The sequence below is a fragment of the Cryptococcus neoformans genome, chromosome 1 (assembly GCF_000091045.1).
Source record: "Cryptococcus neoformans var. neoformans JEC21 chromosome 1, complete sequence".
In the NCBI taxonomy this organism is placed as follows: domain Eukaryota; kingdom Fungi; phylum Basidiomycota; class Tremellomycetes; order Tremellales; family Cryptococcaceae; genus Cryptococcus; species Cryptococcus deneoformans.
Window position 1 is genome coordinate 1,410,025 of NC_006670.1, and position 15,462 is coordinate 1,425,486.

General features: G+C 46.9%; 3 protein-coding genes across 3 annotated transcripts; all 3 read right to left on the minus strand.

Annotated features, from left to right (window-relative positions):
* Positions 1–36: 36 nt before the first annotated feature.
* CNA05310 (hypothetical protein) lies at positions 37–5,444 on the minus strand. The gene is made up of 6 exons (XM_024656303.1): positions 5,066–5,444; positions 4,948–4,996; positions 4,799–4,876; positions 2,913–4,565; positions 2,143–2,860; positions 37–2,086 (listed from the first exon to the last, which is right to left on the minus strand). The coding sequence occupies exons 4-6, from the start codon at positions 4,494–4,496 to the stop codon at positions 309–311; spliced, it is 4,080 nt and encodes a 1,359-aa protein (XP_024512073.1). The 5' UTR covers positions 4,497–4,565; positions 4,799–4,876; positions 4,948–4,996; positions 5,066–5,444; the 3' UTR covers positions 37–308.
* A 2,197-nt stretch (positions 5,445–7,641) lies between these two features.
* Positions 7,642–12,049, minus strand: CNA05320 (meiotic recombination-related protein, putative). The gene is made up of 25 exons (XM_566842.2): positions 11,686–12,049; positions 11,499–11,622; positions 11,360–11,440; positions 11,040–11,305; positions 10,876–10,991; positions 10,788–10,823; positions 10,651–10,727; positions 10,345–10,592; positions 10,199–10,276; positions 10,105–10,161; positions 9,968–10,058; positions 9,897–9,913; positions 9,698–9,844; positions 9,551–9,638; positions 9,405–9,501; positions 9,181–9,358; positions 9,079–9,129; positions 8,948–9,026; positions 8,857–8,894; positions 8,711–8,807; positions 8,566–8,662; positions 8,408–8,515; positions 8,243–8,338; positions 7,861–8,192; positions 7,642–7,782 (listed from the first exon to the last, which is right to left on the minus strand). Exons 1-24 carry the CDS (start codon positions 11,941–11,943, stop codon positions 7,904–7,906), a joined length of 2,814 nt encoding a protein of 937 aa, XP_566842.1. The 5' UTR covers positions 11,944–12,049; the 3' UTR covers positions 7,642–7,782; positions 7,861–7,903.
* A 101-nt stretch (positions 12,050–12,150) lies between these two features.
* Positions 12,151–15,084, minus strand: CNA05330 (polynucleotide adenylyltransferase, putative). Its single transcript, XM_566844.2, has 12 exons — positions 14,893–15,084; positions 14,678–14,821; positions 14,498–14,626; positions 14,321–14,450; positions 14,109–14,274; positions 13,764–14,071; positions 13,461–13,723; positions 13,160–13,419; positions 12,989–13,109; positions 12,872–12,947; positions 12,756–12,817; positions 12,151–12,708 (listed from the first exon to the last, which is right to left on the minus strand). Exons 1-12 carry the CDS (start codon positions 14,898–14,900, stop codon positions 12,447–12,449), a joined length of 1,929 nt encoding a protein of 642 aa, XP_566844.1. The 5' UTR covers positions 14,901–15,084; the 3' UTR covers positions 12,151–12,446.
* Positions 15,085–15,462: the final 378 nt, after the last annotated feature.

Here is a 15,462-nt window from a genome sequence, read left to right on the forward strand (position 1 = left end):
ACCCTGCAAAGGCAATTCAGAGCAAGATCGTCACATTGCTGGGATGACCGACAGAAAACGGATCCATGCAGGCTACAGGAGGGACACAGTACACTTGAGTTGCTTTTGATGTCAATGACTAATCTGAATAAAATGGCGAGAAAAGTGACCGAAATTATGCTAATGCTACTATATTGTGTGTGACAGCTAGGCTTGCTATGCTGATATAATAATGTTTGTTGGGATGTATAAATAATTAAAAGTGTTGTTAATAAATGAAACCGGATGCAACATTTCTCTCCTCTTCTTTCACCTCCTCTACTCCATACTCAGCCGTTCATCGGGGTGAATGAACTCCAGATTCCCCGAATGCTCCTTCGCCTCGTTGGCGTATCAGGCACAGATGATCGACTTCCTGATAGTTCGGTAGTATCAATTGCAAGCTCACCACCTACCACTGCGGGCGCAGATGAGGTTGGCGCTGATCTCAAGTCCGGACTGGACGTCGACGCTTCCGCTCCCTTCGAGTCCTTCGATTCCTCTTCAAGTTCAAACAAGCTCGTCGTACTCGGCTTCTTCAGTGACATGAAGCTCATTGACCTTCTTAAAGACTTCTGCAAGGTTTGCACCGATCGCATGGACTGTTTCTCCTGCTTGTCTTGTTGAACAGCGCTGTTGTACGAGGAGCCATGGGAGGAACCAAAGAAGGAGAAGCCAAAGGAAGAGGAGGGCAACTGACTATGAGGGAGAGGGATTGAGTACTCCGGAAGGGAAGCATGTCGTCCAGACCGAGAAGCAATGGGCGTCAGGTCATCAACAGGACGTGGTACCGAAGGCGGGGTGGGCGTTTCAGTGGGTTCCGCCCCGACAGGGCTAATGACAATGGCATCATCATCTGCTTCGTCCTCTATCACACGGGCAAAAGAATTCTGCTCATAGGTAGGAGATAAAACCACAGATGCGGGGGGCGATTTGTTTCGCATTGTAAGGTAGTTCGCAATGTTCGAGTTGTAACTATTCGTAGTTTTTTGTTTGGTATCATGTTGTCGCCGCCAAGGATGGCTGACCGGATCCCGCTCCTGTTCCCTCTCGATGTCCCTATGTTGATCCAAAGTCACTGCCCTTCCTTTTCCCTTATCCTTCTTTGACATGAACTTGAGTACACCTTCGTCTGATAATGGGTTAAACGATGACGACCTTTTAACATGAGGCTTTTTAGTGCCAGTAAGAGATGCCGTAGAGTTGCTTCGGACGAACGTTTCACAGCTTTCCCTACCCAGACTGCCAAACTCCGAGGCATTGCGGAAAGGCCCAAAACCACGATCTTCGTCTTTCTCTTCTACTTTCTTGCCCTGACCTTTATCTCTACTGAGTTCTGCCGGCTCCTTCACCAACAGCTCTTCAGGGAGGAACTTACTTGGCAAACTTGCCCGCTGACTATGCTTACGTCTCTCAATGATTGAACCTCGAACCTCACCAGAGAAGGCAATGTTTTGTGAAGGTTTTATATCCAAGACGCTCATCTTCCGGCGTAAAGCAGGCGGATTGACGACAGCCTGCCTACTTTCCTCTCTAATTGTCGACTTTTTAAACCCTATGCTCATCCGCGCCATTGAAAGCTCGCTTGAGAAGACGTCCGCCAACCCATTAACGACAAAATCACGAGCAGCCTGTGAGGGTTTACGGAATATGAGGTCGGGTTTGTTGCGATCAGGAGTGGAAGAGAAGCTACTTCTGATAGGCGATCGAGAGGGGGTGGCGGGATGGCTATTATGCCCAGGAGAATGTCCGGCAAAGGGCAAGCCAGCTTCTATCTCTCCTTCAACAATGGCCATAGAAGTGATAGTGTGACGTTTCGTTGTTGGGCTGTTGGCACTAGTAGTCCTTGTGACGACAAGAGGAGTACGTTGTTCCAGGTCCATTGACGCTCGACGAGAACGGGCTTGGCGTAAAGATACGCTAGAAGGGAGATCAAACGGTGAGACGTCACATTCTTCGCGGGCGTCCAAAATTCCTCTCTGCCAGTGCACCTTTTCTGCATCGCAACTGGCACCAAGGTCAAAGATGGTATCCACTACACGGAGTCGAATAGCAAAACCCAAAGGACCTATGAAAACAAGTATCAGTGTCCAGTGACAAATCAGCCGTAAAAGCTCAACTTGCCCGCTTCGACATCAACAATGTCGAACAATGACAGTGGTAAATAATGCTTCACTTCATATGTTTTGTTCTTCTTAACCTTTGCAAGAATAAGGTATCCCTTGAACAAGAAAGCAGCGAGAGGCTTGACCTTGGCGTGATGCATCGGAGGAACAGGTGAAGCTTGCTGATACATGACATCGAGGGCACCGATGAGGTAAGTGGTTCCAAGACTTTTAAGAAAAGACTTTGTAACCTGACTGTGGGGTTCAATGCGGTCAATGACAGTATCGGTGGCAATCTTCTTCTCTCGAGCACCACGAGCAGCATCCGCAACGTCTCCAAGTGTCTTCATGACGACATACAGCTCCCCCAAATATGATTTCAAGTTCTTCGCTTGATTGAGCCATTCCTCTTCTGAGAGCTTCTCACTGGAAACCCCGGGGGTGTCTGACGACGTTCCCATGATACGCTGGATAAGGAGAGGGAATTGGCCAAGCCTTTGAACAGGGATATGTAGATAGTCGGCGAATTGAAGGCGAGACTGATAAGAGGCCGGGATAGGCGAAAGGTCGCCCGCCTCAAGCAACTCTTGCAAGCCGTAATGATGTCGGTTATTGTTGAGGAACTGGCAACGCTTCTCAAATGTCTGGATCTCCGCACGGGATGAGATTTTGCTCCATAAATTCGACGTGCCAATAGATTCGACACAATAATCCTTGTACTGGGCAAAGCCCGCTTCCTGTACAGAATTAATGAAAGAACAAGCTGTCTCAAAGAGCGAAGAGACTTACGGCATCGAGGCACAGTTTCACGATTTGTTTGATGGCCTTATCGAGTCTTTCTGACAGGTCAGTTTCCATCTCAATAATCTCGTCCCCCGTTTCCTTTTCAGTCCGTGTCTCAAATACATCTCCTTCGCTTTTTCTCTTAATCCCCCCTTCCTTGTATCCCACACCTTCCTCTTTGAGCACTTTGATCATGTCATTCTGTAGCCGCTCGTTGAAATCGAGCAGTTCTACGGCCTTTGGCAAGAGAGCCCTGGTGAAAGTATTAGACAATGAAGGGATGATGGCAGCTTGTGGCAAATAAATAGTAGCGAGGGATCTGAGATGGTCAGTGTGGGAAACTGTAGTCTCTACGAGCTCGAGAAGAGCATGCTTTCGCTTTTGTAACCGATTTCGACGCTCTACCTGATTCTCCTTCCACTGCGCGGATCTCTGCTGCTTGACAGCGACCAAAGCGATGTCCTTGTTCCCCTCCTCCTTCTCTTTGTCCCCTTTTCCTTCCTTGCCGCTCTTTGCACTTCGTGAAAGGGAAGTGCTTGCTGAGGACAAAGGGTGAGTATGAGTCAAACTCATAGGTGAGAAAAGCTCGCCAGAGGCAGAAGTCGATGTGTAATTTTCCAAGGACTGGTCGTCTTGACGAGCAGGAGATCCGATACAGCTGGAATGCGGAGAAAGTCGTTTAGGAGAAGATGACCCGGAGAGATACGTCAAAGCTGACGATTGATTTTCACCATCCACACCATCGTCTGGAGAAAACCCAAGACAGCTGATTTTTATAGCTTCCAAAGGAATAGATTTGGTTGGAGCCTCAGCCGTATAAGAGCTTGAGGACTGCCCAATATTATATAGCTCCTCATTGTCACCTTGTGACTGCCGCTCACGCGAGCCTCGTCGGCTGGGAACTTTATCCAAACGGAACCCACCTGCGTTAAACGGCCTCCTACTAGGCCCAACAGTTTTAACTTCTTCAGCATGGTCTGAAAACTGTGGCGGTGTTGAAGATGATCGTCTACGACGGGGTTGGCAGGATGGTGAAGTAGCAGGAGCAGATATTCTATCACTCCATCGATTTTGTTTAGCAGAAGGAGATGAACTAGACCTTGACATGGGTACATAGCTTCCCCTTTCGAACAAATTCTTGTTGGGAGTAGGTGGTAAAAGACTAGTCTTCAGTTTCCCTTTCAGGTGGGTCGGCGTGTCGCCATTGTCAGGGTAGGCCGAAAAGAGAGGATCTTCCGGTGTTGATGGGGGAATATGGATAGGAGGGACATTACGACGGATAGAAGGTGTTGACCTCCCAGAACCAGAACGAGAGCGGGGACGGGACCTTGACGGAGGCTGAGAGGAGTACCGACCTGCCTTTGGTTGGAACGTTCCGGATACAGATGAAACAAGGGTAGAGTTTTGCACGGCATCCGCCGGAGTGAATAACTGTGTCGGCCGTTGCGGATGTGGTAAGGGCTTGGATGGCGTCAGAGGTTCACTAGGAGGAGACTCGCATGGCTGCGGAGAGGGCACTTCTGATTGGGGGATTGTATCGAGAGATGGAACAGCAATGATGTGGTGTGACAATACAATGATAGGGTCCATCGTGTTCTTTTTGGACTCGCTAGATGGGATCCCTCAGCAGTCTTTAACAGAGAGAGTTCTGTCCCGACCCTGGAGAGGAATGAATCACCCGAGCAGGTAGTTTCAAAAGTTGAGGAAGTAGAGAGGAGGGGTAGGCCAAATATGGATTACGACAAATTTTTCAATTCAACGGACAAAGGATAGGAGGTATGGGAGGAGAATGGAAGCATAACCCAACAGAAGCGAAAGGATGATAGGATGCAAAACACGGAACGGTCTGACTTAGCAACTGCACTGCAAGTATGCGGAGAAAGGAGACTCACGGTTATCACCAAACGAATGAGATTGTATACCAAGTTCAAAATTCACAGAATAGAGCAAGAAGCAACAGAGTGTGCTAGCTATCAAGTTGAACGAATCGAAGTCAGTTGTTGATCGTCTTGTTCGTGGGACGATGGCAGGCGTTACGTACTAGAATCGTCCGTCCATAGCGGTGCGATAGGAGTAGCACCTGTATCGATCTGGGGGAAGGAGACGTCAGTGCGAGACAAAGAGGGAGAGAGATAGAGATGTGTCGAATTTATACCCACAACGAGAGGGATCCCAGATCACGATCACACCAGCGGCTGTTTCTCTCACTGTCACCGCAGAATCTCCTTTGGACACAAACAAACTACCCAGAGTTTTTGTTGCACCCTCACTTTGGGCTCACTCGTAGCTTTTGATATGCTCCCTGTTTTTCCCTGCCCGAACTGCCCGGGATACGATCGTTGATTATAAGAAGCTCGTTGCTTGTAAGTAGCCTGTTGCTTGGCAAGTAGTTGTTGGGACAGACTCTATTAGGCGGACATCGTTGCGTCTTCACGGGGGCTGGCGTGTCTGTCCTCTGAGAGTATATGAAAATGCCTCGAAGGTTGGAAGAGATACACTCGCAAGATAGAGACAGATGGAAAAGAAGATGCTCTGGGACACTACGACGGACGTTGCATTAGAACTGAGCAGCAGTCGAGGGAGGCGGGCTGAAACGATTCCTGAGCTCTTCTCATCTTCCACCTGGCAGAAACCGCGCGTTCCTGAGTTCCGTTCCCTGGCCCTTATCCAAGATTCCGTGATTCCATGCACATGCACTATTCGCCATGGCATTAGACAGTAAACAACCCGGTAATGCATCTTAACCATGCTTTAGCCCCCGCTGAAATCACTCTATAATATCGTAATATCGGCCTCAAACCGGCATAATCCCTTGGGAATCTCGGACGACTTGCGGGTTGCGGACCGCGTCTGCCGCTCTGAGTGCGTAGACGCTTGACGGGGATGATGATGCATGATGCGCGTATGTACACCAGCGTAATATACCTGCCACGCGTAGCACGTAGACGTCTGTACATGCTTGTCGATCCCGGACGACTACTATATATCGTGGTACATACTATGCCGTACATACGTAGCAGTAAGCTTTGAGCTTCTTCGGCGTGTGCAGAGGAGTCGAAAGTCGACACGGACATCGAGCGTCAAAATCAGTCACAAGGCGGTGCCGGGGGTGGGGTCGCACCAGTTTGCGATGGGTAATAGGAACGGTCGTGCAGCATGAGTAAGTACGAAATACAAGAAAACGATTCCCGGAGTTCGCAACCCTCATTAGTGGGAAATTCGAAGTTTGAAGCTATATGCATTCGCATGGCTCGTCTCTCGCCTCCTTTTCCCAAACAAATAAACGTTTACAGTCCATAGGATGGCATATGATCGACCCTCACCCACATGCCACATGTCCGTTACCCTGTGCTATTCTAATTTATAACCTTCTTCTTCCGTCTGTTGCTCGTTCGTTGTTCCCCGGTTCTCTTATGCCGTCGGCATTTGCCGCCCCTCTGCTATTATTATCTTCAGCCGGGAAGGATTAAGGAACTGAATATGACGTCTCAAGCGGTTATCTTCCCTGACTTCCGGTTTTCGGTTTCCTGGGCAATTGCGAAGACTGCGCACTTCTTCCTTCTTCATCCTCCATCCTTCATCTCTCATCTTCTTTCATCTGTACTTTTTGCTTTTAAGGCTCTTAGGTTTTGGGCTTGCAGTGCATGTTGATTCATCGACTATGGCCGTTTGGACTCTTTTTCTTCATCATTTCATTCTCACGTTTTCCACCATGCTGTATCCTGCTTGACTGCATCATGTATGTATATGTTCTCTATCATCGCCTATGGTTCTGTTTCCAACCACATACTAAAGTCTGGAATTGTGGGAACAATGGCGCAACTTTAATGGGCGATCGAGAGATCTTACAGACAGGTGAATGCATGTTGTGACTGGTGACAGGTAGGAAGTCGCGGGTAGGGTGAGGTACAGTGTTTAAGGATCAAAATAAAGTGTACATAATATCTGCTAATGGCTCATTAGGATGGATCAACCTGTGTCTTGAGCCTCAATCAGAGTTGTTATTTTGTCGTGTTCATCGGTGCTGCTATTGAAAGCTGAGACGTTCCATTCATAGATAATGAAACCTGGAACAATGGCGTTGGGAGTGCGAAGAAGAAGTGAAGCTCGGGAGCCGGAAAAAATACGGTTACTCAAAAAACATCCCGTGCGTCTTGGACGACTTGGCTTTTGCTTTGAATCGTCATCATGCATGGATCAATCCACGGCTCTCAACTCGCCCTTATCTTTTGCATGTAGTCTATTATAGACTTTATGAGTACATACAAGCGTGGTACGCATACACACTATACAAGAGACACGAGACAAGCAAATGTGAGCTATAACATATTCACAATGATACTTGCTGAGAAAGCGGCGAGAACTACTCGAGTACACTACAAAAAAGAATAATTAATGGCCCGCAGCATACCGCCGCATAATATGTAGAGCATACAGCATACGATCGAGGATAATGCATGGTGTTTGGCTTAATGCCAAGAGGGAGATCCACAAAACCAAGAACAAGCACTCTGTCTGAATGATCAACCAACCACCGATGGGCGACCGGCAGGTACAGGATACGCGACATAGTTAGCTTATCTTTAATACTGTATGCCGGGCGTAGAACCTAGAACAAAATGACTTTAATTCAGCGTCCGCGTGGGTAAGTCATAGGTACAGTGCAAAGAGAAGAGGGGTATATATGCCAAGCACATAATCCGGCTATAGTATGCAGCGTTATTGAAATCCATAACTTAATTGCACAACAACTTAGAGTAATAAAAGTACGAATCTGAGAATTTAGAAGTGATGAGAAAGAGATCGACGCCCTACGTACGGCTAGTTGAACCGAAGGCGTGATAATCGAAACGTATCTGTTTTCCGGCGGCGGATACTAATCATCGGTCGTTATCAGCAGTGATAGAATGAAAGAGGTAGTTGAATATCTACGTAGTCAGAATGATTTCCGTACATTTGCATTGTTTGGTGAACATGAAGTCTTAAGCCGAAAATTCTCAGTCAATCTCCTCGCTTGAATCTATACTACCTTCTTCATCACTGATCGTAGCATTCTCTCGATTCGCAGTTGTTCCTTCCGCACTGACAGAAGAATCATCCTCCAGGAATATATCCGTCGCTTCAATCATCTTCTGCAATACGTCGATCACATCTTCACTGTCTGGGTCGATATCCCAAGCCAGGAAACGCTTGGCAAGTTCCTCTGCTGCTTTGATTTCCCGTATATTTTCCATTGTCAGAGTCGCATCGAGCAACTTGGATATTTCAAATTTTGAGACGCATTTGCTGATGACTACTGATCAGCGGGGCAACAGCTTTCCACATAATTTACATACGTGACCTCTTGGGCTCTGTCAACAATATTCTTCGGGATCCCGTGTCTGAGCGCACATTCTGCTGCGTTTGAAGTTAAGCTAAGTGAAGGGACAAGCCTATACATTTAATATATATACATGAGTATTTCCCGACTAAGGGCTTTGACAAGAAAATATACGACTTACTTATAAAGATAATGTATGTCATCTGAATCATTCGTCAAAAGCGTCTTCATGTGGCAAAACCGCACTGGTAATCGGTCTTCCGTAATGAAATGGTTGGCAAAAAGTTCGCTGAGTAAGGAAGTAAACATGGTTGAAGAGGTCTTCATCTGTCGGCTCACTGGAAATGGGTCATGACAATTGATCGAGGACAAACCCCTTGCAGAAGATACTCAACTGTACCGGCGAGAAGCCCAGCCCCGTCGGCAGGATGGGTACCTGCAAAATATGGGGACTATAAATCAGTATGCGAGGTTTCGTACATACCTTTACCAAACTCGTCCATTATGATCAAGGAATGTCGGGTTGCACCTCTGAGTGCTTGAGAAACTTGGCCAAGATCTATCATAAAAGCGGAAGCATGCTACTAAGAAGGTCAGACTGGCTATGAAACACCCCCTAAGATGCCTTACTCTTGAAGTCGACTCGCGGGTCTGGAGACGCGTGAATACTACCCAGATTGTTGTCAATACTCATTCTTATGTTGTATGACAAAATGTCTACTTTTGTCGCAAATGCCAATTCTGGCTCCATCGGCCGGTACAAAACTCCCTATCTGCGCCATGAAAGCCATCAAAGCGACCTATAATGCGCGATATCAGCCTCGACCATTTCAAAGTTCATATAAGGCCCACCTGCTTGCCATATGCAGACTTGCCAGAACCATTTGCGCCTGTGATAATCATCTGTCGTTGTGTTAACTCCGATGGTCACAAGTATCATGGTGCGAACCTTACCATGCTGGCCAAACCATTGACCCCTCCAGACGCTATCATGGTATCGTTCTCAATGTACCGAGGAACCAAACTCTCATACAGAATATGTCGTCCCCCCCGAATCTGTAGCACAGGCTCTTCCGTCATGATGGGACGCTTTAGCCCGAAATCTCTTGCTGCTCGAGCCAATGCCAAGATGCTAACAGAAACATAAGCAAAGTCAAATACGATACGAGAAAACCCACCAATCCAACTCCGCTATGGTATCGACAGTCCGCAGAATTGATGTTTCATAGCCCTTAAGGTGCTCTACCAGCCTTTGAATGATTTCAATCTCTTTTCCTAATCGCATTATTAGCAAAAGTTCATACTGGGGAAGAAGGAATCCCACCGATCATCAATGTGTACAAGTCACCGAAATGGTCATCCAAGTCCTCCATCTCTACCGTCTTATAATAGTACCGATCTTCTGTGTGGAACTACCACAACAGCTATCGTTAATTGCTTATCGCACGAAGCTGTCCGTTACAACACGTACTCGACTTTCCCATCCTGGTATTTCTGGTGGCTCATCTGCATCTGCCTGTATCACTGCGAGGTATCCTAACTGAGGCAAGTAGACAACGTTCACGCTAGAAGATATGCCGGGAGGTACTTGAGAATATATCATTAAAGCTACTTGGTTCTGGAACACCCTGAGGATGAACATTCAATGGATAATGGGAGAGGGCACATACGAGCGTTACATCAAGACCTATGAGGAACGTCAGTCTGATCAAATACATGAGATAGTGACCACCACGCATACCTGCGTATATTTCCCGCCAGCTATCCAGCTCATCGTCAACACCTGGTCGAACAGCAACTCGGCTTTCGAGTCTTGAAGCATCCCAATCAATCTACCTTTTGTTCAGAACAGTGCGTTAGATTTCAAGACCCACTTACGACAGCATTCATATCTTGGCAGAAAATGATAAGATTATCTCTGACGGTTTCTCTGATCTGTTAAGTAAGCTGAGGGATGACGGCCATGACCCACTTTTTCTGCAATTGGCAATGGCACAGGAGTAGCTATACCACACATGAAATTCCTGATTTCGAGTGCAGCTGTCAAAGCCTATTGAAGAACTCACTTCTCAGTAATTTCTCTCCACCGGTATGCCATAAGTTCACGACATCACTCACGTCCACCAAACATTTCCATTCGACATAGCTCCCCCTTCCAGTCTGGAGTTTCGTACAATGTGCAGGCACATTCCTTACACCCTTCATGGTTTTCCTCAAGCTCGTCATAATGGGTGCGTTCTCGGCGGAAGAAAAGAATTCAACAGCGTCATGCCGGGCAGAGATCTCGGAAAGATCGAGTAATGGGCGAAGATGCCATGTGTGAAGTAGCTTTTTGCCGAGGGGGGTGACAGTAGAGTCAAGCTTGCCTGTGGTGACCATCAGTCTATAATAGACTTTCCAAAACGGGCTGGTGAAATCTTCTACCGAATATAGACAATGCTTGTTTATTCTGTTCGGAATACATGAATGCGTGCGACTCCACATCAAAGATTGCTAACGATCTGATACAGGCAGTCAGCCATCTCCCAAATGAGCATAAATGTTACCAGTCAAAAATTTACGTTAAGGCATCCTTGTTTATCTGCATGTGCCTTTCCCTGTTGCCCGTAAATCACTGCTAATTAGAAAGTATGTTTGACAGAAACCTACAAATCCATACTTTCCAAGACAGTAAGCTCTAATCCATTGAAGTGTTGTTCACCTGGCATGGCCTCCATTGTGCGACCTTTTTTTACTTGCTCAACTAAAATTCCAGCTGCTACCGTCTAAAGTTTGGTTGGCACCACTGAGCATGGATGCAGGACTTCACTCACAGCTAAAGGCGCATTGATGTTCATCCAACACCCTAGCTTAACCAAACTCAGCCTGTAAGTTCCCATCCCAGCACCTTCATCTCTCCAGTTGGCATCCTCTATTGCCGATCCATTGCGCGGCTCGTGCGCCGATTGTTCTTCTGCGCGACAGACAGATAACGTTACAGATGAGTCTGAAACTCGAACAGAAGCAAGCTGTATAGAAGCTGCCTTGGGACTACAAGAACGAGAAGGTAAGAGGAGTAGTTCACACTTATTCTCGTCTCCTACTTCAAGAGTCAACAATGCTCCATTTATTCCTTCAAACAGTGACAACTGACGATACTCTTCTATCTTCTCCATCAGGGAGTTCTGGGTTTTAGTGCTCACTATGATAAGCGTGGGCCGCACTTGCTCTATGACTAAAAGATAGATTAATATCTTAAAAAATATCGCCATGTCATCTTACAAGAAGCTTACCAAGACAAGCCAGATCCCAATTCAACGTGTCCTTCGTGTCTTCCAGAACCTGTATCTTCCTCTCCTCTGGGTCGTACCATGCTGCAGCAAGATTGCCCGTGAATGGCGCATGCAATGAAAGCGTCTACAGGTCGAAAAACGAAGCCTCAGCATGGCAAAACAAGCGGTGGGGTGCTGCGCCGCTTACCCTCTGTTCCTTGATCTCACCTTCCAATATGACATCGCCTCTTTGTCCGGTATTCTTCTCTTCAATCTGTGATCCTCGTGTCAGGATTCGTTGCGACTCGCATTGTGGCTGCTCTGGCCGGCTTGCCAGAGACGGTGCTGTTGGTTGTTGTCTTGCGCCTCGCCTCTCCTTCCCCTTTGGTCGTTTGACTATTTCTTCTGAACTTGATTTGCCAATGCTTATAGCAGGAGTAGCTTGTCTTTTGCGGTTCCCATGCATGATAATGATTGAAGCGTACGAGTAGTTGTTGGAAACAAATGGAGATTGAAGGAAGGAAGGAAGGAAGGAGGGAAGGAAGAACTGAAGTAAGAAAAATACAACAGGCAACAACTGAACGAAGGATAATTTCTATATAATTCAGTCGCGTCAACCGAGCGGGCAAAAGGCCTGTGCGAAGGTTCCGCCACGGACATAATATAGGACATAGTCAATTACGCCTTGCACGTAAAAACAGAGCCGATGAAGGTGCATGCTATTTTTTCAGCTTCCTTGCCCAGACCCTGCGTTAATGAATTTAATACCATACAATCCTTATATCCTGCGCACTGCCCTTTCAACCCAAACTCCTACCGAATCTTCTTGCGTAAGTCACCACATGTCAATCCAGCTGTTCAAAGCCGATGTCTGTTATACAATGTTTTTATATGAAAGAACCCCTAAGATGAATTGAAAAAGTGGAAGCAGGAACAGACGGCGAAACGGCGAGTGGAAAGCGAGGTCTATTAGGCTGGGTCGGTTTGGTTGAGGACCACGAGACCTTCCCTATTTTCGTCTTGAGATATTGCGACACCCTTGGCGGCAGTAGCAAAGGAAGACATAACAGCAGTTGACAATGGGGGCATATCCTCGATGCCGGGTGGGGGTTTGAAATCTACAGGCCCAGCGCCATCTTTTAAAGGGACAGGATCAGCACCATTTGGCACAGGCACTCCGTTAGGAAGTTGTTGTTGGGGTTCAAAGTTGTTAATTAATGTTTGCTCAGACCTGATACAGTGTCAGCTCACAAGACCTCGCCCCACAAGATTACTGACTTGGTGCGTTTACTTGGACCTTGCCCTTCCGAGCCATCGTTCATCCCAGCATCTCCAGAGCCCTATAGTCACGATATTCAATAAAGACACTAATTGTAATGGGTCTTAATACTTACGTTTTGTTGCTGTCGCTTTGTCTTCTTCTTCGACTTGGGCATCCCGTCAGGAAAAACATAAGAGGGTAGTTCGGATCTTTGAATGTGTAAGTGCTACATTATATCATTATGACACACCTCTTTGCAGGCCTGAGAATGACGCTCATCTCCATTTCATTGTATTTATCCCAGTTTTGACACACAGCGCAGAACTTCTTGCTGGGATAGAAGAGGTTCAGCACACGTCCACCAGTCTCTTCTGTCATGAAATGATCAATATACTTCTTTGTCCATATTATTGTCACTCACTAGATTTCTTCTCAATTTCCAATCCAATGAAGAAACTTTTGGTGTAGATCTTCCTATGCTCCCTGTTCTTCACATCTTCTTCTGTTCTGTCGATCATCTCAGCTGTCAGTTCACCTTGACTCGCCGCAGCCTGCTCCTCTTCTGTCAAACAGTAAAATACACGATTTACGCCGCCAACTTGAGGGTGTGCCGTAATGATGCAGTCGGTATTTTCCAAGTCTCCTACCAGCGTTCGTATTCTAGACTCGACCATACCGCTCCTGATAGATTGTTAGCTCAAACAAGTATTGATTGAACATACCAATCCTTGATGCCATCCGATGTGGACGCAGAGGCGACGACCTGAACATAAGTTTTGTACATGCTGAAAAAGTCAACCTTCTCGAACAACGGTATCCATGAGCTATCAGGAGTTTTCAAAATCTCATCCGTTATTTGCATTGCTCGCAGCATTTCCTTTCGAATGATGGACATAGTAGAACTAGTAATATTGTGGGTAGAGCACATTGAGGGATAAGCAGGGGTGATAACCGGCATACGATGCGCTTGGTCTCGTCGATCAAGCTATGGGTGTGAGCCACTGTGCAAGTTTTGTTCAACGTACCTTGGGGTTCCACACAGAATGCTGCATGTTGGGAGGTCCGTTATCAATCTTCTTCAACAGCACAGGCTGGGGCCAGCTCCATTGGTAATAAATAGGGAAAAACTTGCCAACAATAGTTGCTGGTGCAGCGGCAGGATACAGTTGACATATTCGAGCGGTAAGAAGCGCCCATGCTACGCCACCCGGGAAACCCAGCACGTTGGAGTAAATACCTCGACGCTTTGCCCATAATCTTATTGTCCTCAAAGCTGTACGGAAGGTTGCAACGTCTGGAACGAGGTTGAGAATCATATCCGTGACTCGGGGACCTGCTATTGTCAGCTGAAGCCTGGCCGTCCGACTCACCGTTCAAACTTCTCTGTGATGCATCATCCACTCCTCGAAGAATTTCATCCTTTTCGATATCCAACGAATCTCCCGCCTCTGGCAAATTGACACGTGCGAAAAGCAGATCAACTTCTACTCCAGAGATAACAGTCTTCATAACTGGCACAAAAGCAGACTCGACCGCCTACTTCATCCTCAGCATGGTTCTAGGATATTAGTAACGAGCTCACAGAAATTTCAGTCACTGCTGGCCAAGCACGTAGCATATCTTGAAATTCACCAAAGAAATGCTCTCTATAGATATGCCGCGGGCAGACACAAATAGTATCAATATCTGATCCGGGGCCGTGAACACCGAGACTATGTACTAAGTTAGCCATTGAACTCGATACATAGAATTTACCCACCGATAGGAACCCGAAGTATAGATTCGTCCACCTGCTTCTGAAGCTATTTTTTCTGACATGCCGAGTTTTATAGACACATCATGGACAAATTTAGCAACCAGCTGGGCGATATTTGAAAGCAGTCGTTCTCTGCGTCCGAATAAGCCTGTATCTTCGTTTTTCCAGCTCAATGTAACATACCGGACCTTCCTCTCCTGATCGGATTCGAATTGATTGAGGGCTACAAGGTCTGCCATCAAAGCTTCACTAGACTTGATGTCATTGGGCTTTGGAGGATCAGTCGTAATGGGAGGTGTAACGCCCAGGAACTTGACAGGCGGGTTACTGTTGTTCACATCGTCAGTTTACACCAGGAATTGCCTCTTCCAGACGGAATGACCAGCAATAGCACGCACGAAGTCATTGAGGTTGACAGATAGGAAGAATAATTTGCGGCGTGGAGTAAGACAGTCGAAATAAGTTCGGTAATTGCAAGAGCCCTGTCGTGAAATAATTCGTATTCGGTGCTCAAGTCCTTCGCAGCTGTTTCAATTAGGCGCTGTACATCAATTGCTGATCCTTGATTATGAAGAAATGTATGGATCAAGAAGCAACCAGAGATACGATACGTAAAGCACAAAGAACACAGGCTCTAAGCTATTGTGCATGTATCGCCGGTGGCAGGCGGAGTTACCTGATGTGGCACTGATTTCGCGCAGACGGTCATTTTTTATTGCCCATGCGTTTGGGTGATTTTGCGCCGCTTGTACGTATTCTTCAAAGAAACTATGGCAAAAAGCGTTCGGTCAGGTATATGTTTACATCAAGACAAGGTCGCGGTTTTCCACAGGGTCGCTACGTCGCTTGATGAGCTCTGGAAACAAATACAGGAGGCATGGCATGAGATCGACCTGGGGCAGGTGAGGGATCTCATAGATGAGATGGAACAGAGGCGTGTAGCAGTTTGGAAGGCGAAAGGGAAGTCT

Excerpts from the sequence above, each read along its gene's own strand:
- CNA05310 (XM_024656303.1), bottom strand. The coding sequence starts at position 4,496 with ATGGACCCTATCATTGTATTGTCACACCACATCATTGCTGTTCCATCT. Across the intron at positions 2,861-2,912 it reads TGAAACTGTGCCTCGATGCC|GAAGCGGGCTTTGCCCAGTA; the intron begins GTAAGTCTCTTC and ends AATTCTGTACAG. Across the intron at positions 2,087-2,142 it reads CATTGTTGATGTCGAAGCGG|GTCCTTTGGGTTTTGCTATT; the intron begins GCAAGTTGAGCT and ends TTGTTTTCATAG.
- CNA05320 (XM_566842.2), bottom strand. The coding sequence starts at position 11,943 with ATGCATGGGAACCGCAAAAGACAAGCTACTCCTGCTATAAGCATTGGC. Across the intron at positions 10,992-11,039 it reads ACATCAATGCGCCTTTAGCT|ACGGTAGCAGCTGGAATTTT; the intron begins GTGAGTGAAGTC and ends ACCAAACTTTAG. Across the intron at positions 10,162-10,198 it reads CATTGCCAATTGCAGAAAAA|ATCAGAGAAACCGTCAGAGA; the intron begins GTGGGTCATGGC and ends CTTACTTAACAG.
- CNA05330 (XM_566844.2), bottom strand. Across the intron at positions 13,724-13,763 it reads ATTCTGTGTGGAACCCCAAG|CTTGATCGACGAGACCAAGC; the intron begins GTACGTTGAACA and ends TCACACCCATAG. Across the intron at positions 13,110-13,159 it reads GGAAATTGAGAAGAAATCTA|AAGAGACTGGTGGACGTGTG; the intron begins GTGAGTGACAAT and ends ATTTCATGACAG.